This window comes from Venturia canescens, chromosome 2 (assembly GCF_019457755.1).
Source record: "Venturia canescens isolate UGA chromosome 2, ASM1945775v1, whole genome shotgun sequence".
NCBI lineage: Eukaryota > Metazoa > Arthropoda > Insecta > Hymenoptera > Ichneumonidae > Venturia > Venturia canescens.
The window spans coordinates 975,951-1,000,246 of NC_057422.1; the positions used below are offsets into that span (position 1 = coordinate 975,951).

The following is a 24,296-nucleotide window of genomic DNA, read 5'->3' on the forward strand; positions in this document are numbered from 1 at the left end:
TTTATTATTGCAACGCCTCATTTTTTCGTTGTTTCCGAAGTCACACGACGACGCGATTACTTCTGAGAAACACACGCGGTCTTATCGACTCGAAGTCGTATACAATTTCACTTTTATTTTTAACCACCCCCTTCTGTGAGCCCACCGCGTAAACACACGCTTCATAACTATAGCTCGCATTGCACAGAGCGGAGGGTGCTTTATGGTTTATATAGCGAATAGAACAATGTTTCCGAGCATATTTTCACACCGCCTTATCTCTCCATTGTGCAACGGTGCCATTATAATCGCCCTGCCCACTCCTCCCTTTTTCTTTTCTTTTCTCTTTAATACCTTCTATTCCGGCGGGATTAATTGACGTCGAATTTCTGGATAATTTCTCCAGCAGCCCCCCCTTTTGCATATATAAACACACCGAGCCTCCGATAAAGCACATACCGTGTCGGGCAATAATACTACATCGCGTGTGTATTAAATCTCCTCTCGTGTTTCATGCGCTCTACTCTATTTTTACCATAACCGTTAAATTTTACGGTGATGTTAACCCTGGCTCTTCGCCGGTGTGCCGGAGAGGAGAGCAAAGAAAGCGATGCACCTAGGAAAGTATAGAAAAAGTCAAGTTTTCGTTGGCTCTTTTGAGATTTTTCTTTTCCCCATCCGCGAAAGTGCATGCTCGGTGAATGAAATGTTTTCTGTCCGACCGCGATTCTGATGGGTTCGCCACGCCGTAATGGGCCGTGAATCGGAAGACGAAATTTCGCAAAAATATGTCGAAGCCTCGATCCTTTAGATTCGTCGTAAAAACTCGACGGAGCGAGCGAGCGAATTTGTGTGCTGCAATGTGGGAATGAGCAAAGCGTTATTAAAAGTTGTCTTCTATAAATCGATCCGGTTGAATTAACGTCCGCGTTGCCTCGCATCGTGATATCAAATCGGTCCTCCACATCTGAATTTCAATCGAATTATCAGTTGAAAACGGAAACGCGCTTCCATTGTACATTCCGAAAGGTAAATTCATATTGAACTGTGCAGCCGGACGGACGGGCGGCGCACCGTTGTTGAAGTTATGCAAGCGAAGTGTAGCTACTATAATGAGCCTCAGCCTTGACGTCCGTCAAGTCAGTCAGTCACCGACCCCGGAAACGACGGTCGAATATCGAGGAAACGGTGTGACGATGAAGGATGGATGATATTGCAGAAACGATTTTATCAATAGGGGTGCGAAATGGGCGCGCGGAGAAAAGGGCTGCTTCCGATACGCATGTGCCTTTCATCCTCATAAAAAATACACCTCGAGACGGAATTTATGGCCGGGCGCATATGAATTTTCAGAGCAGCACAAACCATTATTCTTTTTTCTATTTCTCATTTCGTTAATATTTTGGATAGGCAATCTGTATAAAAGCAGCGTACGCGTCTCGCCGCTCAAACGATAACGGTAACGATTTCATTATTTTTCAAATGAACATTGTATTGAGATATTGGGCAGAATAACAAAACCATTCTCTTTACATCTCTACTCAAACAAAACTCTGCTTCTAAAATCTTTACTCCGTAATTCATAACATCTCTCTGCCTCCACTCATGTATAATCCACGAGATCTTCGATGTTTCTACTCACGATGAGATGTGTTTTGAAATCATCATGAGTAGAGATAACGGGGATTAAATATCACACCGGAGTAGATACGTTCTCTACGTAGATACGCAGTTATTAAGGGGTTGTTAACAAGCAACTATGCATAACACAGCTCTACTCGATAACGACTCCGTTCTTTAAACACGCATTCAGAGGAGACTGTTGTTGAACACATTTACTGAAAGTAGAATTGTCGACTTGCTGCAACACAACTCGACTCTTATATATTTACTCGATAACATGTCCACTCTGAAGGTTCATTTATTTTATGCACGAATAACGTCTCTATACTCTTTAACGTGTCTAGGCGGATCTACATAGATTATTGATGACAAGAGACTGTATTTTATTGATTTTGCAAATTTGAGAGTAGCTGTTGGAACTGCGTTGTTGTTGGAACTGCCCGCAGCATCCCTTCGCTTAAGGGTGAATGATACAAAAGTCGAAATAATTAGAAATTGATCAAATTTGGTGATAATGTTCTTCAACATCAAGTGCGAAAACACAAATTTTTTCAAAATTTTCTTCTGTTTAGTTATCGAGTAATTACGCATTAAAGCAGATTTCTTATGCCTGGAATGTATACCTATATATATGGAAACGCTATGCTTATACACGTGAACTTTAGTGATCAATTACTCGATAACTGTACAGAAGAAAAATCTTAAAAAATTTGTATTGTCAAATTTGGCACTAAAGAATATGTTCACCAAATTTTATAAAATTCTGATCATTTTGAATTTTTTTATGTTTTTAGCATGGTTTAGCATGGCAACATTGTATCGCCTGTGCAATATATCCTTAATTCCTCTTTGTTCGTCATTTTCGGCAGATATATGAGCGAAGATGAACGAACGGGTATGAATGAATAAAAAATCACTCGGCGCACCCTCTTGTTTTCGTGCAAAGGCACTTATGCATACGCAGTATATATTCACCGGGGTTCTAGGTACGTACCGTTGAATAATTTTCGTGGTCATTTGTTTCCTGCCGCGAGGCGATTCAGACACATCGTTAGCGTAATAAAATACTCCTCGTCTCGTCTCTTTTTTATGGAAAAAAAATCCCTGGTGTTCTCTCAAAATTGCTACTTCCTTGGGACACACGAATGTTTGTGCACGTGTCAAGGATCGCGCATCTGTTTTTTTAAATTGCTTCACGTGAGTCATGCGTGCTGTGTACCGTTGACGCAAGAATTGCGAAACAAATGTCCGGAAAAAATGTACCATTTTCTCGCTTGGAAACCGCACCTGGAAAACTTATATCGCGCCGATGGAAATACTCGGCGCCGGAAAAATACTTTCAACTATTCGTACGAGCGAAGGGTAGGAATAATTGGTGAAAAAAAAAAAAAAATATATAAATATTCATAAGAGAATTTTGCAACTATCGATTCTCCGAGAGTTTTTCTCAGAAGCACAGTTCAAATTGTCGCGGCGTGAAACTATTCGTGAATCGTTACAAATCTACCGAATGTGAATATTTTACGAGTTAATGAAGCTCGAGAAAATATCGGAATTGTGCATCCCTTCTAGAGACTTTACTGCAAGACGCGCAATAGCGATCGAGTTACGGAGGAAAAATCTCGTGTTTCTTTCACGCGAGGACGAATCAGAGCGAACGAAACAAATATTTCGGGGTCCGGCGGAGTTAGAGATGACCTCTGTGAATACGTCACGATAGGAAGTTCTGTTCGCTCGTGAAATTTTGAAAAACTCCGGTACCATCTCACTGGCGCGTGTACCGCTCGTCGTTTCCGAGTAAACCTCTTGAAACCAAATTCCGTTTTAATGAAGGAGAAGTTATCCTCTCGTCATTCATGCATACTTTCGTTGGCTCTCTCTCGCTCACTTTTTGTATAAAACATTCTGTGAATATATAGCAGGCTCCTTATAGGCCTTAAATATTTACACTAAATTATATTCTTCTCGTGAACTTTCTCAACCGTTTTCGAAAAGTGTAATAAACAGGTTCGTATGCGAAAGCAGAAGAGATAGAATGGAGCTGATTTGCTGAAAAATCACGAATGGTGATTATTTTAAACTTTCAACTTCCCGAGACTTTTTCATTTAAATAACTAATTTGATCAACACTCTTTGTAGCGTGAGCTTATATCAGTATTGGTCCACACGTTTGGGACGAAATGACTCGTCCACGCGCATCACACTTCAGGAAGATAATTCACGCCCGCGCCGATTCTCTTAGCTCAGGAAGAGAGAGAGAGAGAATGAGAGCAAAAGGAAAACGAAGAGAGAGACAGGACCCCGTCGAGGATTTTTATCCCCTGACAAATGATCCCCGTGTAAAGCACATGATTGTTTGATAATTGCACCGCAAGATAAAAAAAATACACAGTCTTTTGGAATCTCTTTTTAGGTTTTTATTTAAGTGTGGTGTATACGGAGTTGTTTTTTAACTAAAAACCAATTGATTTGAATAAAAGATGGGAAAATATGCCCGGGCACGTTCGGTCGAATCGATTAATGAATTTTTTTTAGGGCGCTCAGAAGAGAACAATGATTGATGCTTCGAAGGCCTCTATCGCTTCTGTTGATATATTTTTCCAGCTATGAATAATCCGCGATCGTGCGAGGCACAGTAGTCATTTTTCTCCATTCGGTCGTATTTTCATTTCATTGTTATCCGGCTTTGGTGGACCTCAAAAAACGGATAGCGAGTTGAAAAATTTTGGTTCGCGATACAACGTAAAAATAGATGGCAAGAGCTCCTGGAATTCGGTCCGCACGAGAAGAAAAATTACGCGGACCATTTTAGACGCGGTGTGGTCCAAAGGTTCGGAATTCGAGAATAGACGTCGTTCGAAGCGCGTTGCGATCATAAATATTCATCTCGTTCACACTCGTGTATGGCAAAGTGCACCCATGAAAAAATCACTCGTTTTCCTTGTTAAGTTTTCGTTATCCTTAGGTTTGTATTATTCCTCGAAGTAGCTCGTTCATTCCGCTGTGATATTTATACTTTAGGCTCGCACTTTCACCGACTATTACTACCTACGCCGCCGTATACGCGATGTTAAATCTTAATTTTAATCATTTTTACGAGATATTTCGAATGTCTAGACATCACAATTGAGTTAATTGAGAAACCTATCGAAAAATGCTCTCAAAAAATGTTTCCCGGTTCGACCTTATGACCTCTTTTCAACATTTAAATTTTTTAGTTTCAGTAACCCCTTCCGTTACTGCTCGAAACTGGGGCTAAAATTATTTTTATTACGAATGGTTGCAAATATTTGTTCGAGTAATGGGGAAACTTGGTAGCCGTTTCGGTAACGTTGCCCCGTGAATTACGCTCGTACAAAGTAGATTAGGGTGAGAGAAAAAAAGAGCGAAAAACATTCCAGAGGAAGTACGCGTAGGAAGAAAAGTTATGGCCTCGGTAAAGTGTCAAAGTCCCGAAGAAAATCCTTCGTCATTTTCTCCTTTTCTCTCCTCGTTTTTCCCCTAACTTCATTCGCGGCGGAGAGCTGCTCAAAGCCTGTGAACCGTACATAAACACTGAAACCCTATGAGATTTACTTTTTTATGTAGAAGTTCGTTTCGCACCGTGGTCTAATATCGATGCTCGTTGATCGACTTATTCCTCCGCCTCATTGCTTGCCAAACTTGGCAGATGATCCGGAAGATTGCACAAAGCGAATTAACGCGTGGTTTAGAAGCGGACGAGCAGCCAGCATTTTCGTCGAAACAATACTATTTCGTCGACATTTTAAAAAAACACCGATCGCTCCACACTTTTGCAAATTGTGGTGTCAAACTCCCCAGAACTCTACAAGAAATAATGCAAACATTGCAATTATTTTCGCAAGCACCATTCGACTCTTTCAGTGGCTGATCCGAGTCTCGCTTTTTCTACTTCTTCCCCGTTTTTTCTCATCGTGCTGCAATTTTCATCACTTCTCGCTTCTATAGATAATAATCCCCCGCGCGTGTTTCGCGCCGCGATTTCAATTGACTTTCAGACTCTAAGGTTTTTTGCTCTCGCACACGGTTTCAAGTCCTCGGGACTTGGGCACGGCTCAACGTCAAAGTTCGAGTCGAGTCCTTGCTGCTATGTCGCGGATCTTTATGTTTTGCATATTCAAACACGCTGTGAGAAAAAATGGGAGCCGAGACGTCGAGTAATACAATGCAGCGCGGTTGAAAAGTGCATCTTTTTATTCGTTCGGTCGAACGCCACGAATAACACCATTTACATGCTGCCTAGACCTACGTCGTCGCAGCTTCGAAAATAGTAAAATGTGAGGAGCAGTAACGTTCCAACAGAATACTCGCTTTGTTACTACATTACCCACTTCTTTTTTCTGACTCGGCGTTCATCTCTCTGCCCCATTTTATGCGTTCCTCTCTCTCTCTCTCATTTCTGCACCGCCGCCTGTTCTATTTTCCTATTGCCGCGTTTCTGCTCATGCGATCACTATATTTATTGGTCTGAGTTGCGGAGCAAGGCTGATCTAATGAACGAACCGTGTGCGTACGTGAATCGACGTACGAAATAATAAGGCTGCCGATGTAACCGCATGGACAATTCCGTGCGAGAAACGCGTGTACATCAAAGAATCGTCCGAATGTCTGCGCTTCGGCCTTGAACTTTCGTATTCGCGTTGGTACCTCCGATGTAACGTGTTTATGGACCCGGAGGGTGATTTGTGGAATACCCGCATGTCGGGAAATACGTCGATGCTATTGGAAACCAAATATTCGAGTATCGCATCGTGCATGGGTGTTACTGCGATATCGCGTATAGGAAACACCGAAACTTCATCGCGCGTAACGCACCAGCGCGTGGTTTTGCACTAACAACGCCAATAATTCCAGGAAGTGCTGCAATATTCGAATTATGCGAATGAAACAAATATGGGGGAAAATTCGACATATTTGTTGAGAGTATTTCTCGCTTTTATTGCGGAATAAAACAATAACGAATTAGTTATGACCCGAGGAATTGTTGCGTAAACCGTACGCTTGTTTATGGTGCACTTACAAGAGTTACGGGGGTATACTTTGGAACACGAGCGCGCCAAGGGGCGTGCTGTAATCACACGAGTATATATTATACCCCCGTGCCGATACACCATTGGCAGTCAAGGCGAATGCGACCGATTCATAAGCGCGACCTAATTCCTTGTTTTTCTTCTCCCGTTACGCACAAATTACTTTTTTTCTCTTACCTTATTCTTCTATTCTGGAGTCTGGTTATGATTTTCGATTTTTTCCGAAATTAAGAGCATGCGCGCGCAAAGTCGAAAGTTTCATCGAATTCGGAACGAAGAGGCTTGAATTTCGGATGAGAATGCGGGAGCTCAGATTCAGCTAATTGTTTTTTGTTTTTTGTTTTTTTTTCTTTATCACAAACAATTGATATTATTATGGGAGAAAAAATGAGTTTTGACTTCCTATCTGCAATATTTACTCTTATAAAACTGAAAATTCCGCAAAATCTTTGAAATTTTACAGTGTCTTACAGGAATGAATAATTCTCGTTAACTCGACCCTGCAGTCAAATACGTTACGGTAAATTTTACAGTGAATTTCACGCTAAATATTATACCGTTTAATTCTCTCCGTGCAGTTTAATCTGCGACCGATAATGCGCAGGTGAGAAGTTGCCAGAACGAAGGAAAGAGAGCACACGAACCGCGGAGCTCACGAAATTTGATTTTCCCGTTGAATCTTGTTCTCACACAATGAAAGTTGCTGGTATCGTGCTCAAATTCTCGTATAGATGCTCCTCGATACAAAATTCACGCCGGAGCAACCGACTCTCTTCGCGTTTCATCCAGTGATGCCGTAAATATTTACTCCGTCTCGTGGGATAGAGGGGAGAGAATGCAAGAGGAATTGAGCGCATCTCTGAGGGATGCGGCGGAGGAAAGGCTCACTCTCCATCTGTGTGGGAAAAGTTCTATTGGATATTCTCGAAAAACGAGAATAAATTTGGCGAGGTCAGCGATGCATTCATCATTGACCCGAATCGCAAACTGGTAAATTCTACTGCAATGTTCTCGTCATTTTTATCAAGGCGGGACCGGCTTATCCGCATCCGCCGACCACATGTGTTGTCCGGAGCGCGCAAATTTATCGAACATTTATATCGACAGTCAAGCTCCATACTGTGTGCGTACACACTTTTATACACTCGCTTTGCAGATGCAACAGTTTTCTCGTGAGATTCTCTTTATTGGCAATACTCTGAGTGGCGCCACGCGATATATCGTGATGTCGTTACGATCGCGAGGAAGGAAAAATCCCACGGGGCTGTACCGGTAAAGAGCAACAATTTATGCAAACGCGAATTGCGTCGCCACGCTCTCGAGCCGCGCACCAAATAGTTTGAATACTTCTGTAAATTGGCTTATCGCACCTCTACAACGACTCTGCATTTCATATACGTATTTCGCGAACTATTTATAAGTTTAAAAAAGTCTGAAAATTTTCGTCACCGCGGTGATTAATGCGACCTAAAAAACTGACAGGGTCCGACGAGCTGTCAGATTTACGTTTCATACACGAAGCAGCTGATTGGTATTTATGGGAAGGTTGCTCGAGCTCGGCGTGGCGGGTCCGCTGGATTATATAATACAAAAACTTCGATCTTATCTACCACAAACATGATATATACCGCAAACGCCCTATTACCTTGTATTTTCCAAACAAATAAATAATATATCCTTGGCAAAGTGTCACCAAAAGTCGTACCCAACCCCCAACTCTTCCAGAAGAATTTTATCCGCGTCACCGAAGTGAACAGCGGAGAGGACTGAGAGAAAAAGTATACCGAAGCACGTTTCCCCTTATTTCGTACCACGTTCTGTAAACTTCGCACGAAGTAAAATCATTTCTTGCTCGTGTTGTACGCTCGTAGTGACATGCGATAAAGTGCGATAACATGACACTTTCTCTCCCGGCGAATTAGACCACCTCGCTACACCTTTTTTCTACACTTTTTACTTTAAACAAACATCATGATTAATAGGGTTATTTTAGAGCGTGATACCACCACTTTTCATTCTACCAAATGTCATTATTCTATTTACTCTCACTTATGATATAATTATGACTCATCGCTGGTCGCAATAGCGTCGAAAAAATGCCTTCGCATGTTTTTTCCCAACGAAAAATAAGAAAAAAGGCGCCTCACAGCTTTTTCGTCCCGTTAGGAATGAATTTTAGATTAAAATTCATTTTACCAGCTCGCTGAACAATCTTCCGCAAGGTTTCGTCAGTGATTGCAAATCTGCATGTTCGTGCTGATCGCCGCGCGGCGTAACAAAGCAGGTCTCGGAAAGTTTTAAATATACTTTGATTTTCCATTCCCCAAGCGAATTTCATTGTGACTTCGAGGAGTGTGGCCAGTGTGACAAAAAGAAATGAACAAAGAAGCTGTTGAGTCCGACGTGTTTACTTTGAAAATCCAATTTCGAATGTTTCACTATCAGCCGGCGGTTCTGCTCTCCATATTTTCTCTCCGTATGACGCGATATGCTGCTCTTTTATTCGACTTTGCAGTTATTCAAATTTAAACGTCTACTCCTTTCCTCCTATTTTTCTCTCACTCTTTTCGTGTAACCTGCGCAAGTTTGCGCTCACCATTCCCCACATTTATTACTCCAATGCTTTCGTGATTATTTCGGATAACCGACAGATTCAACCGCATTACAGAAATATGTGGATTTCGATTAATCGGATTGTGCCCAAGCTGGAAGCGTCGGTTGAAAAAAACGTTTGCGAAGAAACAAAATGTTTTCCAATTTTTTTTTTAGGCGACCGACTTTCGCTGCGTGCATGGCATGTTGGGAAGCATGTGCTGGACGTATGTGGAGACTCTTCTCGCGTCGTCATGCTTTTCTTCGGAGCGATCGATTACGAGAAAAAGTTGGCATCGTTCCTCCTCCGGATGCGTTTTAGCTTCGTCTCGTGTGGATGTATTACGGTCGCACGGTGTGTGTAATGCGAAAGAGATTTGCTCTCCTCGCGGTGATTATGCGCTCTGAAGTCGTCAATAATTTAGTCCCAGCGGAATTTCGTTCCGCTTGAGAAACGCTCATCCCTCGCATGGTTCCGATACAAGTGCAATAGGGACCGCGAGTGAGTGATTGTTAATAAATACTTCGCATCGTCGTTCTCATGGCAGACGCACATGTGGTTGCTGGCAGAGCCACGGGTCGACGCGCGTATAACCAAAATGTTCCGCAAGCGTCATTACTCGTGTCACTTATCGCAGACTCTTGTATATAGCGTCGGTTGTATCTGCGTGCTATTATTCCTCATCTCGCACATGCACCGAAGAAAAATAATCATCGTGAACTGGAAGCCGGAGATTCTATCTTTGCCAGCGATGACACAGCGCTTCATTCTTCCAGTGCAGTTTTCAAGGCAGCCTTTTTACGTTGACGCTCAACTTACTGACGGTCATTTGGTTTCGCTAGTCAAGAAGGAAATGCTCCGAGTATCACATATTCGATCGTTTTGTATAGTTATTTGGATTGCGTTGGTCTGAAACATTCGAGCTATTTACGCCGCAACTTTCCGACAAATTTGGTCGTGGATTATTCAAAATATTTCAATCGGACGGTCGAAATCCTCAAAATAATTGTCAATTTTTGACGATCCGAGAATTAGACGCATTGAAACGTCGAAAGTCGTGTTATCGCGCGATAAATATAACTGCAGGATAATCATTGTGCGGGTAACGAGTTTATGTTGGATCAATGCGCTCTCGACGGTGCGCCTTTTCGAGCATGGAAAATTACGCTTGACGTATGTTATTATAGTTGATAATCCTGAATATTGATGACGTCTCATGTAATTCATATCACACTCCTGCACGTTCGCCGTTCAGTTCAGGATCATTGTTATCGTTTCTCGTTTGTTGTTTCCGATGGGAATTTCGTTCAGGCTTGGAATATTCTACCTGATCAGGCAGTCTCACTCCCGTTAAATCGCGCTCCACGAATACGCCACGGGAATTCAACGACAAATTGCAAGCCCACATATAATCCCGTTTCTTGAAAAAGGCGTGGCCAATCCTTTAGCCGCAGTGGAGCTATTCCAAGTTTCGCACATTGCTATTGGAAAGTTTCGATTTGTGATTAAATTCGAAGGTGCTTGTATATACTTGGATCGAATTTCAGCGTGATATATTGGTTAGCAGAGCGAATCGAGTGCTCCAAAACCTCGAATTTACCCCGGTACAATGTTAGGGAGTTGTGTCGTCTAATGATTGAAATTAAAAAAAAAAAAAAAAAAAAAAAAATCCAGTCCGATAGCTTTTCTCGGTCATTTTATGAAACTAAATTATAAATTTCAATGCAAACCTATCGAAAATAAAATTGGAGTTGTAGTTACAGGATTGGAAGAAAAAATGAACTTGTCTGTGACAAAGAACGAATAGAGATCGTTTCCCATTCTTTTACCACTGCAATTTATAACTGTGCATTGGGTAACCGTTGCCGCAGATGACTTTGCGTTATAGAAAGCAATATCCGCGCGGATCGCAATTGATACGATATCTCGATTTTCAATTTATCATCCTGTGAAAAATGTCTACATTTTTATGAAGCTATTCCATTCGTCTGAATTATGACTGAATCAGTTCAAAAGTAACAACATTCGAAAAGTACACGGAGAGAGAAAATTCCAGTAAAAACTACTATGGTGCCATAGGAGTACATGGCCATTTTTTGTGAAGCGAGAGCTCAATGAGAATTGATGTGTGATGCCAAATCGCACAAGCGTGAAAGAAATTCTGCTATGTACCATATAGTAAATTTTTAAACGCTTTGGCAGATCATTGAGGCCTGTGTTCGAACTCCTCAATTTTGACTATTTTCAAGTGTAAATTTCGGTTGTGAAAACAGTAACTAATCATAGGAAAACGGCACTAATAATTCTACTTTACAGTTCATCATCGAGTCAACATAAATTTTACAATGTTTCCTTGGAAATTTACTTGGAATTTACTTGGAAATTACAAGGTTTTTGGTCTGCAAAATGAGCGATATCGAACCATAAAATGATGGTGTTATAGTAGTAGTAGTAGTAGTAGTAGTAGTAGTAGTAGTAGTAATATTTATTTGCACATAGGCTTGCGCTTTTTACAAAGGAGAACGTTTTAAGTGGTAATACATTATGTTTACAAAAATATTTGGTATCCTAAGGATTTCCGTATCACGGTGTGCTTAAACATCTAATTGTGCGTCCGATACAGCGCTATTTTAACAAAAAACTTATCTCTAATTCGTACATTTGCATATTATCTAGAGCTTATACCTCTGATTACTATTTCTTTAATATATGATTAAACGCATGTTTATGTAATTTTACATACATCGTAGTTTTAAACTTCATATGTCATCGGTATGACTAGCTCCGTATTTTGGTTTATCCGTTTCCTATCATAAAAGCCCGAATTTTACAAACTTCGAGTATAAAAAATGCAAGATTTTTCGTGGAAGATTCATCAAGGTTATCCAAGATGGTGTTATAGTAATTTTTACAATTTTTTTTCTCTCCGTGTATAGAAAGCTGAGACCGAAGTCTCTTGGAGGAACATTATTTTTCATGCAGAAGACTCAAATTCGCACAAATTATTATTCATAAGTTTACCTAGCACTCGCGGAATTCATCGATGCAGAAGTTTCACCAAGTTCGTTGAACGTCATTTTACGCCGTATCGTATAACGCGGAAGTGTCGAGAAACGAATAATTTGTCGGAATTACAAGTTCATACGAATAACGGAGTCGAGATCAGTTTAAAGAACTTGAACCACAAATTAGCGGTACGTTCGACATAAATCATGCAAGTTTCACGGGCCAGAATTTGAATCTTACAATCGTTCACGCTTTTTTCATTGTCATTTATCGAAATAGGTCTAATTAGAAGATTTACAATTGAATTAACGAATAATGCCGAGTGAAAGAAATGACATACGCACATTCGAATTGTAAACTAATTGCCATTTTTTATTTTTTCAGTCGGAGATTTGGTTCTTCCTTTTGTCGGGTATAGACTGGCTTTCCGGTATTCTGCGAGCTCGTTTCACCCCCGTCTCTATTTTCTTCATGTCGTATAGTTACCTCACGAAGCAGGCTTGAAGGATTTTCCTGAAAGTTCCGACTGATTGACTCAACGCGAGCGAAAACTTGCGATTTCAAGAAAGCATGGAGACCCAGACCGAGGTGAGTCCAACTACAAGCAGAAAGTGAGAATTTTGAGCTCTCGTATTTAGAAATTAAATTTGATTTTATATAACGAATGAAAGACAGATCAAACTCGAGTATCGATTAGATTCATATCTTTTGAGATAAAACCAAAGTTTTTCAAGAAGCATCATCGAAATTGATCATATGAGACTGAAGAAAAATCATTTAGAATTTATTTTTTCCTTCTACCTGCTAAATAATGCTCTTTGAACTACGCGGATTCGTCGTTCAATAAATCAGCGTAGTCCCTCAATATCCATGCAGTTGTTCATTCGAGTCTTGCTGAATTTGCATATGAAGCTGTCAATATGAGTGAAAAATGATTGCTTTTCAGCATTGAAATATTTCATCGTACTCAATAACAAAATGACACGGCAATCGTCGATTTCATTGGAGATATTGCCATCACCGATTTCAATATTGGGCGATATAACGTTTATAACGTTGACGCGGAGAGTCAACGAGTTGCGCGAGCGTTGTGCTGACCGCAGTGCATATTTATAATACGTAAAAGTTTTTATACATGGTGAGGCATCACGTTTTGACGTTTCGAAATTTTCCCCAACATCCGTGTTGGAAAGAATGTTTCAAATAATTAGCGTTCACTCTGACAGTCCGAGTACATATCTGTTCCTCTCGCACTGGAGCGGCATTCTGAAATAAATATATTTGTCTTTGGCCAGAGTGACAACTTTTCCGGAAGCGAGGAGTGACGGCGAATGAGAATAGTCGAGAAACCGTGTTAGAAACTACTGAAAAATGAGGCTCGGAAACCTTAAAAAATGCGTATATTTGAAAAATTGGTTAAACTTGAAACAGTTCCAACTTCGCATTCGAAAGGTTTTTCCGAGCCAAGTATCTTTCAAAAAAGTATAGGATTCAAGGCGGAGGGAAATAGTGCGTCACCGCGCATATCAATTTTGTGTGATATCGTGATCATATAAACCCGCAGTGTCGACCTATAACTCTAGTTGGAGAATATTCAGTCGGGCAGCTCGAGGGATTTAACGAAATGAATTTCTTGCACGTTCCGCGCGATTTGATTGCCTGCGAATAAACCGCAATGAAAATATGTCAACGATCATTTTTTTAATCCCTCGGTTATTTTACGAGGGAGAGAATTCTCTGAGGTTTAATCGGCTGCTCCGTAAAATCACGGAAATTTTTACTACGTGCTCCGATCATTTCGACTCGAATATATGCTTCATAATCGATTTTATACTTTCGATAGTATATAAAATAAAGGGAGAAAAGCTTCTTCGGTGATAATGTAGCGATATAATGATAGGCATGTATTCAAATATCGGATCTTGAAGCCTCCAAGGGTTGATGATCTTGGAGGGTTGCCCGGATACGGCATTCATTCAGGCTCTTATGCGAACGGAAACTTGAGGTTGCGGGGCTAAATGAGATTAATCATTTTGAGTATAACATATTGAGAAAATTCCAAAGCACTCGTTCTTACATTCTATTGAACTTTTATCGAGTCCCATGTCTATATAAACTTGTTTCATTTTATTTTGCCGAAAAATCGTTCGTTTCGTAACTCATCATTTATCTTTTGTTCTCGGTATCGAAAAGCGCTGTCGTGTAATCGCGATACAAGTTTTCTTCTCCGGGTAGAGGAAATTCTCTGGAAAGGCATTACAGTTTTCGAGGCGTTGGCACTAATTTTTAATAGCATCGACGGTTAGCGGTCACGGAGTCGGTTCGTTCTGTGGTGAACCAGTAATGTCGAATGGAACGTTTATTCTCGTGTATCGAACGTGGTTATAGGAGGATCCCTGGAAATGGGGTTGAAGAAACTTTTTTTTTCCTCCGTCACTACTTTGTTCGTTGAAATGCAACGAAGATATATGAGGAGAAAAGAGGAAAATAGGTTGAAAGCTCTTATCGATTGGATTAAATTCGATTTTTCAGAGAGCCATACGGTGTGAAAGTTGAATCGAATAAAAGTTGTATCGCAATAGGGATGGGCGAAGAATTTTACAACGATTCTTCCTCGCTCGGCTCGATTACGGTTGGAGCTCTCTGCGAAATGTCGCCGTTTCAAATTTCGGAATCAACTTCTTCAACAATCGAAACGGAAGCGCATTTCGTTAACGAATATAATAATGCTTTTATGACGACGCTGAAGTTTGCAACGTTGGGCTCCAACGAAATGAACGAAAAAAACATTTGTAATTCACCAATTTTTTACGTAACTAGGTATCAGTGCAGATTGAAAAACTACGAATTGCGAATTCGACAGGAAATGAAATTGGAGAATTACTCGAATTATTGGAGGAGTTTTTTAAATCATTTCGTTGGACTCCAACGTTGCAAACTTCAGCGTCATCTTTTATGGACGATTCGAGAATAAATAACTTCGAATAGAACGATAATTTTCAATATATCCTTGTTTTTTTCGCGATTAAAAAAAAATGAAGAAAACGAAAATACTAAAATAGGACAATGTACCAAGCGGCAGGGTTCATATCCTATGAGAAATGATACGATCCAGTAATTTCTGTCGTATTCCCAGGAGTTTAACTTTTCCAAGCAGTGCGGAAATGGCACGAGTAGAGATAGCAATAACCCACCGAAACAGTAATCGTACAGCAGCACATTGTGACATAGAATAGGTTGGAAATGATTTTGGGAAGTGCTCACGGTCCACTATTCCCACGCGTGGCAGAACGAGTGTATCCATTTCATTTCCAGTTCCCATCGTTCTATTTGAAATAAATTTCAAGCGCACTCTTCTCACCTCGATAAAGGGATTACCACCAAAAATTCTGCGTCGACGAGTCAAAAAAGATTAAAAGTCGGAGACACTCGTGGAAAGGGAGCGACCGCGATGACAGATCGACTGAGCCGATATGAAATCGCATATGCGAAGAAACGAAGGAGTAGAGTGCTTAACCGATATCGTTTTACGTTACCGTGTACGATGCTGATATCGGCGTTCAATACAGCTATACGGAGGAGGAAATCGGGACAAAGTAGAGTAGCTCTGAAAACGTTTTCATTTCTGCGGCAACATCGGTGAAGGAGTGATGCGCGCCGATGCGTCGTAGTTTCGATTGAGTATTTCAAATCCGCTTGGTTTTAAGTGTCAACTTTAGACTCCTCGAGAAACCTCGTTATTTACCTACGTTGGTGGACTCGGAGATCGATGTTTGCTCGTGCTTCGGATCTCCTTCACTTTCTATTTCAATTCTCCGACAAATTTCAAACGCGATCCTACCAATTTTCTCCATTGCGATTAAAAAGGAGTCGGCAGAGTTTATTGAAGTCAATAAAAACGTAATATCTTCTTGGTATACCTCTCTTTGTACCGGACTTCCACATGTATTCGAGATTGATACAATCAACGTAGCTGAAAGTTTATTGCTCTTGGGACCGGCGTAGATGACGCGAATCACATAATATGGCAATGGGCACCGGATTTTACGAGAATTGTTAATTCGCATGCGACATCATCGGATCGCATGGCGTTGACCGCTATTTTCCTGATATTTGATCAACGAAGCATCGCCGTAAATCATATTGAACCACCATAAACTCGAATAACGAAGGCGTACAAAAAAAAAGAACAAATGTCGAGCCCAAAGTATATGCTTATTTCGAGTGGCTTTCTGGAGTCTGCTCAACTCCATCGAATTTCATGTTTTTCTGGATTTTTGTGTTGTGTTATGATGAATTTCGTTGAATCACCAATTTGAGAAAATGAAAATCAAGCTCGTACGAGATGCTTCGTTCGATTCGCGACTGTATAATAATTATGCTTGAATACGCCGCGTTTGTACGGTTCCGTGTCACATAACAAACCTCGTGACCATCAATCCTCATTATTAGCCTCATAATTCTGTAAATTATTCGCGAATGTGACGAGCTTTCTCGGATTCTTGCTACGCGAAGGGACCCTCTGGAACATGAATTTCTAACGAAACGACTGTTTTTTCAACCCGTTTGATCATACTGGTATTATTTTATCGTTCTTATTCTGATTTATAACAATTATCCTTCGGACAGTATCGAGCCATGGATTGTATATGTGGAGCGATTGTAAAATTTTATGCTCGTGTTTTTACCGATGGTATTGAGATTTAATTTTGATAAAGCTGCTCGTAGCATCGAATTTTGAGGGAATATTTAGCATCGCTACTTTTCCGAAACAATCATAATAACTTTTCATCAGAGTTATCTCGTGGGGTTCGATTTGATCTATGAAAAAAAAGGAAACATCAAATTCGAAAAATGTTGGATATCGACGACTTGCGAATGAGCAACTCACGCACTTGACGCGTGGGAAAGAGAGGAAAAATATGTCTTACGCAAAGAAAAATTTATGAAAATGTGTCAATTATTTTGCTGAAACGAATTTTCACATTTCGAAAGAGAAAAAGTTTCATCGGAATTATTTGTCATCCCTGCGACAGGCTTTGGAAGCCGATTTTATAAAAATTACGTATGGAATCGGGTGTTCCGTCGGTTAACGATCGGACTGCATCTTTATGCACCTCTACGACCCAGTCACATCAGCTAGAAACCGGGACGATCGTGTCTCTCTTTCTCGACCCTCTTTTGAACGTATACGGAGTTCGTGATCGATATGGCTGTACGGAATTACGTGATACAGTTTCACTAGAAAATAACGTACCGAAGCGGTTAACGCTCGACGTTATTTTCGTTACTTGTTTTTTTATCTTCTTAAGCCAACATTTGGCGATGAGCTGAATGGCCCATATTTTTTTAATCGTTTTACGTGTGCCATACGAGGGATAAAAAATTCAATGCCCATTTGCCTCGTTACGTGTCAGTCCCACGTTGATCGAAATGGAGCTGTTAATTGATCGACTGTGCGGATTATCAACGACGCTTCTTGGCGACTACTTTTGCATAATGTAAAACAGATTAATAAATCTGTGAAAAAAGCTTTATATACGCGATGAATAAATAATCTTCGCGATTAAAATTCGATCAGAAAGAAATTTCAACGTCAACGGCTTCGTGCCTCGATAAAAATAATGAGAAAACAAAAAAATATTGTTAATATTTCGATACGAGAGCTAGCCCGCTAGGGGAGGTTAACGTCAAACCTGTAAAATTGGTCATTAGCGTGAGACCCAGGTCGGTAATCGGATAGTCGTTTGACTCTGTGGTGGTTAGGTGTTCCTGCTGGTTGCTCGGTAGACGTCCTTCAAAGTGACGCGGACGACCATTTGTGGACGATGTGGTTAATGACGAACGGGCTGTCACACTTGAGTTCGGTTCTTGCGCGCGCGGCTCGCTCGGTAAAATTCGGCGATACAAGCGGAGCCGCATGCGAGTGTCGTCACGAAAAAAGAGAGGAGAAAAACGAGCTATCGGGCCGACTAATGCGCTGCAGTATGCTTTGCAACGAGTTATGCAGATTCTCGTGATCATAAAAGGAGCAAAGTCATTCCGTGAATTTCATTAAAAACGAGCAAAATCTAACTATAATCGAATTTTTCCTTTAGCTTCCGCATCGAAGTGGCGCTCTTCTCGTTGCGCTCGTATTAAGGAAGTTGAGGCATTAGAATGAAAATGATGTCATCGCTTTTAAACCGATTGCATCTTATAAAGTGAAGTGTAAAAAAAAATCAGTTAAATTTTCAGACAGTTTAGGAGCGTTGTTGCTGAGAAAAATCAATAACAATTTCGGCCAAATAACATGTAATCTTATGGAAGTCAAGACACATTCAGTGATATCTCCGTTAAAAATGATGCTAAAAATATGAAATTTTTTGGGCAACATGAGCAAGGCTTGCCGAACAATGTCAATTTTTTTCAGATTTATTAAGAGATTTGCTGAGATTATATTAATAATAATCTCTTTCCCGTGCAGTTTTTTGAGGCTAGGATCGTCACCGTTCGTGTTTTCGATTGAGCTTTCACCAGTTTTTCGTCTTTTTTTCCCCAACTTTTCTTTAAAGTGTATGCAACATTGCCAAACTGTAAACTGGCCTAACCTTTGAAAGGTACAGGTCATAACTTTTGGGTAAAAGAAATGACTGTACAGCCTCAACTTCCTTAACAACAAACTCTTCGTTGATTTATGATCTCACACAGGAAGTTTAATCGCGGTGGATGTCTGATTGTCCAGAAATACATGTGTCTGGTACAATTTAATAAACGCGTGGCCACACCTCCGCGCGCCGTGACTGCGCAACGTTGGCACAGTCGCAGCTGTATATGAAAACGCACAACAAGAATAATAAATTACGGGATTGCATATCCACCTACGGCGGGTGAATTAGTGCTTGAAACGGGGGGCGCGCCGGGCAATGGCAAGTTGGAATTGCACGTCCAACCGATGAGCCGCGCTTGTTGGCAAACTTTCCATCGACCCTCAAATAACATTTCGTATTTTGTGTGCTGCTCCGGTTTGTTCCTCGCTAGCTAGTCTTTCCTCGACTCTTATTCTCTAAATAAAGCGCAGTTGACCCGATCATGCTCAGGATCAAATACAAAACCACGCAGACACTCGATCTCTTTTTTATTGTTAACAACATTCGGTTTGCGAGCAAAGTATATTGCCTTTGGCATCGCGAGAGAAAAGAGCCATGCGAGATCGAGTCCCCGTTGGAACGTTATATAGTTCGTAAAGTGCTGTCTCCCGGCAGCAGCGAGGGAAAGATATACACGGAAGATCGAACAAAGGGATTGTTGAAAATCTCGTCTAAGCCACTGATAAGGGTCGACTCTACTGCTCCACCGTGTGCTGGAATTCTCCTCGAATGAAACTCTCACAATCAGTCGCGCCTTTTGATAAACCGCAGCTCGCTGAAAAAGAAAAAAAAACAAGCAAAAAATGTTTCAGGGATATTGCTTCTCTCAGATTGATTATTTTCAGATCGCGTCACCTTTGTCAATTGCATATTTTTTACGAAACTCAATTGAAATGATAGTTAGAAATTAGAAAATACCTACTAGGAATATAGTATCCGCACCACAGTCAAAAGACCAATACTTGTATTTTTTGATTAAATAACTCAAGAGCGTTTTTCTCTATAAGCACAGTAAAAAATGTTTTCAGTCACTTGAAATGTTTATATTGTTAAGTATGCTCGGACAACCGAAAATGTTTCACGTATTCGGTGTATATTCGTCTATTTATCGTAGAATTTTCTATGCTGACAGTCAAAATTTGTGATTTAGAATACATTTCCTCTTATCAGTAAGTGCTAGTCTAACGCGATGAAAAACACTCGAAAACAAAACGAAATATAGATAGTTCTGACGTGCGTGACTTTCTGCTATGCATACGTAAAGCTGTTTATAATTCAAGGGACGAAAAATTGAAAAACCCATTAATTTTATAAAACATCGTACACACTTTTTTTTCACTTCACTCGAGAGAGGAAAATGGACCTCGATAAGCAAATGCAATAAAAGTGAATGTCAAACGATCATCGTCCGATGGAAAATTGATAAAAAAAGCTGTCGCATCCGCCATCGCGAAGGAGCATCAATGAATAAAATCCATTAACGATAATGCTCTTAGATACTCACAAAAAGTGAAATGATAAATCCTAAGCCAAAAGAACCTTCGGAAGTCCTAATTTTCGATATAGTCGGGAAAAATTCTCACGAGACTCGTTTTTGTTGCCGATGTGTAACAGCGTGCGTGCCTAAGATCGGCGACTTATTGCCAGAAAATTGTTGGTCGTTTCCCTCGTGAGGATAGGAGAGGTCGCGTGCCAGACACGCCCTCACATATATACTTAACGACCGGCCCGGGGACCACTTTTTCTTGCGGAAATTGCGGAAATAGACGGGCCGAATGGTGATCAGAACTCACCGAAGGCCTTAGCAGGGAGAAGAAGGCCTCCCTCCTTTCGTACCACGAGCTATCGAGTCTGACGTGCAAATGTGCTGTGTCTGCTCAAACTAACTTCTGTCTTATCTTTTTTCTCATTCAGGTGGTAAGAATTGTCGAAATGCCAAAATTTTTTTTCCACCTTTTTCGATGCTGGAAAACACTTTCTCTCGCATAACGCTCGATTTACGAGGGTACGCTGTTCATTTTCAATGTACTGAATCGAGCAAAGAATAACCAACGAGCTGCTTCGATCAATTGATATTTTTAATAAGACGTTCAAGTTTTACTTCAGTGATGCATTCGTTGGCATAATTAATTGTCAGGCTGAAGTACGCACCGATTGGCAAACACGTTTTTCTTCTTCTCGTAATCTTACGTTTTAAGCATGGGGAAGATCGTTAGCTATATCGAGTCGGGTTAATTAGTACGAATGAGTCGGTTAGATTCGGAGTTAGCTCGCGAGTACGGTAGAGCACATACGTTACGATGAATCGAGAACACACTGGGGTGTGGCGCTCTTTCATCGAAATATACTCTTCTCAGGAGCACGAATTCGAGAAGGGACGGCCCTTTACAACTCTCAGACGCAAATACGCATAAGCGCGCACGAGCATAGATTACGGCCATGGGGAATTATTACGGGGTACTTACTGCTGGAATAAAATAACGAAGAAAAAAGAGGAGTGTGTGTAGAGTTTTCGAGGATGAGCCGAAAAAAAGGAAAGTTGGATGGAGAATCGCACAAACTATTCTCTCGTCGTCGATCAACGCGAAAGGCTTTGAACAAGGGGCGAAAAGAGGGCGATCGGAGAAGCCTCCCCGGGTGGAAGCAGCTAGAAGTGAAGGGAGGCTCGCAGCAGTTGGCCTACGTCTTTTCCTTCCGCGTTCTTTACTATCCACTTCATCAACTCGTCGCTCTACTTGATTTATCGTATTTCTCAGCGCACTTTAGATTGGGTTTAGGAAAGGCTCGAGGGAACATGAAAATTCCAGTGGAGTCGGGACGTGAATTTTTAGAAGCCCGGCTCTTGTTTCGCGTGAAGAACAATTGTATCGTAATTATGCATGACCTATCATCATCCCCCTGTTGATGCACTGAGTCGCGTGTAACGCGCGATTATCAAACGTATAGAAAGTTCACACAAGCAGCAGCAAGAAATTGTGAGAACTGGAAAACCCTCGTGTCGTTCGTGGCTCACAAGCGTATCACCATTATTTCGATAATTCGTGAAGAGGTTATTTCACCCTGTAAATATATTTCGTGAACGCGTAAACTGCGCAAAGCTTCACAGATTTATCGGTGTACAATAAAGTTTCGTTATACTCTGGTGACATAAGCGTCGTAAATGGCTGTTTTGTCTCATGCTTAATACGGAAAGTAGATGAATCGGGTCAGTAATTTTACAACTATTATATCCGGATTTATTCATGAGTAATGAGTAATACTGAATTTCTCGTTTTGCGAAGCAATACGACGCTTTGGGTAAGCTTTGAAGAGGAAATATCGAGCTCGCGAGGCTCGTAGGAAAGTACAATTTTGTACTATAGTAAGCCAGTTCACCGCTGATATTGACGTTCATCGCAGAAGAAAAATTTATCGACTTTTAAAACGATTGAAAAATTAATTCGATCGTTGTTCTCAAGCCCTGTATCGACCAACGAGTCATCAACATGGACTTTTTGGAAGGCGTGTATAAAATCATGATTAAGTAATAACGGAGAAAATGCGGAGAGCAGGCTATGACTTATAAATACGAGTCGAGCGATACAATGGAAGGAGTCATTTCCTTTAGGCCTTCAATTTCACGGTACGACACTTTTCTCATTGGTTGTAACGCCACTCGTGTGTCTGTATCCCTGTCACTCTGGCTTCTGTCCGTTTGACGACTTGGAATTTACGTGGAAGAGGGTTGAATATTGTCAAATGCGGAAGGTTCTGATAAAATTTCGATCAAACGTTACTCCGGAAAATCACTTGCTGTAAACATCTTTCAAATTGGTGTGATAATTGAAAAATTCGATGTTCGTACATTTCGTTTAAATTTATGAGGATTCTGCACTAGTTTATCAATAAAAACGAAGAAAACAGATACAACTTTTTGTTGAATTTTTATTACGAAATGGAAATTTTATGCATCGGGTTTAATATGTGGCATCGTCATTTTGAGTACCTTTTTTAACCCTTAATGTGCATCTTTGGGGTCAGGTTGACCCCAAATTTTTTTCTCACATGAATAGCATTTACAGATGAGCATCTCATAAGTAAAACCCCCAATATTAAGAAATCGTTATCCCCTCTCTAAAAGTATGGAGCAAAATAAATACAATTTTTGGAACGGTTACAAAGTGGACTATTTTTCCCTTAAAGCATGGACCCTTGTCTGTAAAACTCTGTAAAACAACCTTGTCTGTAAAACAATGGAAAAAGATTTCTTTGGAAATGCGACTTTGCAGCCTTAAAGTTGGATCAATTCATTGCAAAAAGTGACTAAACCTTTTATTCCGATTATTCCGAAAAGCGCATAGTTACCGAAATATTCGATGTCAAAAATGACCTGGGGTCAGAGTGACCCCATGTGCACGAAATGTCTCGCTGCGAAGGTGCTCGCTCACTAAGGGTTAAGGGATTTATTGCATTTTCTATGCTTTCCCTTATCTCAAAGTTTGTACCCTCGAAGAGCAACCAAGTTATCGAATTTTTGACATTTTGCGAGTAGCTGTAAGCGCAGAATCGATCCGTTGTATCGTTTTTGTTTTGAATTAGAAAATAGTATAAAACATTGTAAGTATGAAAAGCTTCATAAAAATGTTGTATCTCAAATATCCGATTTCTATTGATGGCGTCAAAACTCCTTAGAGCCGGTCGCGAGAGCAACAACTTTACTGTTATGATTCAACACGCACTTATCGATAAACTTGAATTTTATTAGAAATTTTTATCTCGTCTGAGATGCGCGCAGTTCCTTCCCCTCGTTCTCTTTTTCTCGCTGAGTGTAATCACGGGTTTGAAATTCTTTGAAGCGAAGAGGGGTTGTGATGGAAATCGATGACGCTTTCCTCAGGGACTATTCAGACATAGTCGCATAAAAGAACTAATGTTTCCAGCCATCGGATCAACCGAATGACAAGATGAGACAGCGCGCGTGTGTATATATACGTTATCCAAATAGATGTCTATAAATGTTTGGCCACCATTGAGAAATGCACTTCTGAGTGACACGAACACTAGTTGGAAAGATTTCCGAAATGTGTTCAAGATTGCTCATGTCGTTTTTCGACTTTCTTGCTATGGGAGGGATAGTAGCAATCTGTATAGAAAAAATAAGGGCGGCTATGTGTGTCGACAAACGAGGGGCGATCCATTCTGAAAGATACAAAAGGAAAAGCTCCGGGGCTATTCCGTTAATCCTCGTATAGGATGACGGACGAATCGCCGCATACTCGTTTGTGCAAAATCAGTAAGGGATGAATGATTGAAAATCGTTCTTTCATTTTTTTCTCCAATGTTCGAAGACGCGAAATGGATTTTCAGTACGAAGTCGATTGCAGTTTATCGGCAGATCAGCCAAATGAGAAAAAAAGGATTATTTCTTTAACCCGT

The 24,296-nt window shown here is 40.7% G+C and overlaps 1 protein-coding gene and 1 long non-coding RNA gene across 6 annotated transcripts in view; one reads left to right on the forward strand and one right to left on the reverse strand.

Annotated features, from left to right (window-relative positions):
• The window catches only part of Dh31-R (Diuretic hormone 31 Receptor), a 111,707-nt gene that overhangs the window by 6,025 nt on the left and 81,386 nt on the right, over positions 1 to 24,296 (forward strand). For 4 of the 5 annotated variants that reach the window (XM_043412738.1, XM_043412741.1, XM_043412737.1 and 1 more), the window contains exon 2: positions 12,637 to 12,840. In XM_043412738.1, the coding sequence (XP_043268673.1) occupies positions 12,823 to 12,840 (18 nt within the window). In that variant the 5' untranslated portion in view covers positions 12,637 to 12,822. Of the gene's footprint in view, positions 1 to 10,178; positions 10,420 to 12,636; positions 12,841 to 24,296 lie in introns of those variants that run through there. The other variant, XM_043412739.1, reaches the window with a different exon arrangement.
• LOC122406924 (uncharacterized) lies at positions 11,714 to 13,682 on the reverse strand. The gene is made up of 2 exons (XR_006260109.1): positions 13,054 to 13,682; positions 11,714 to 12,850 (listed from the first exon to the last, which is right to left on the reverse strand). It is a non-coding gene; the product is annotated as an uncharacterized lncRNA (long non-coding RNA).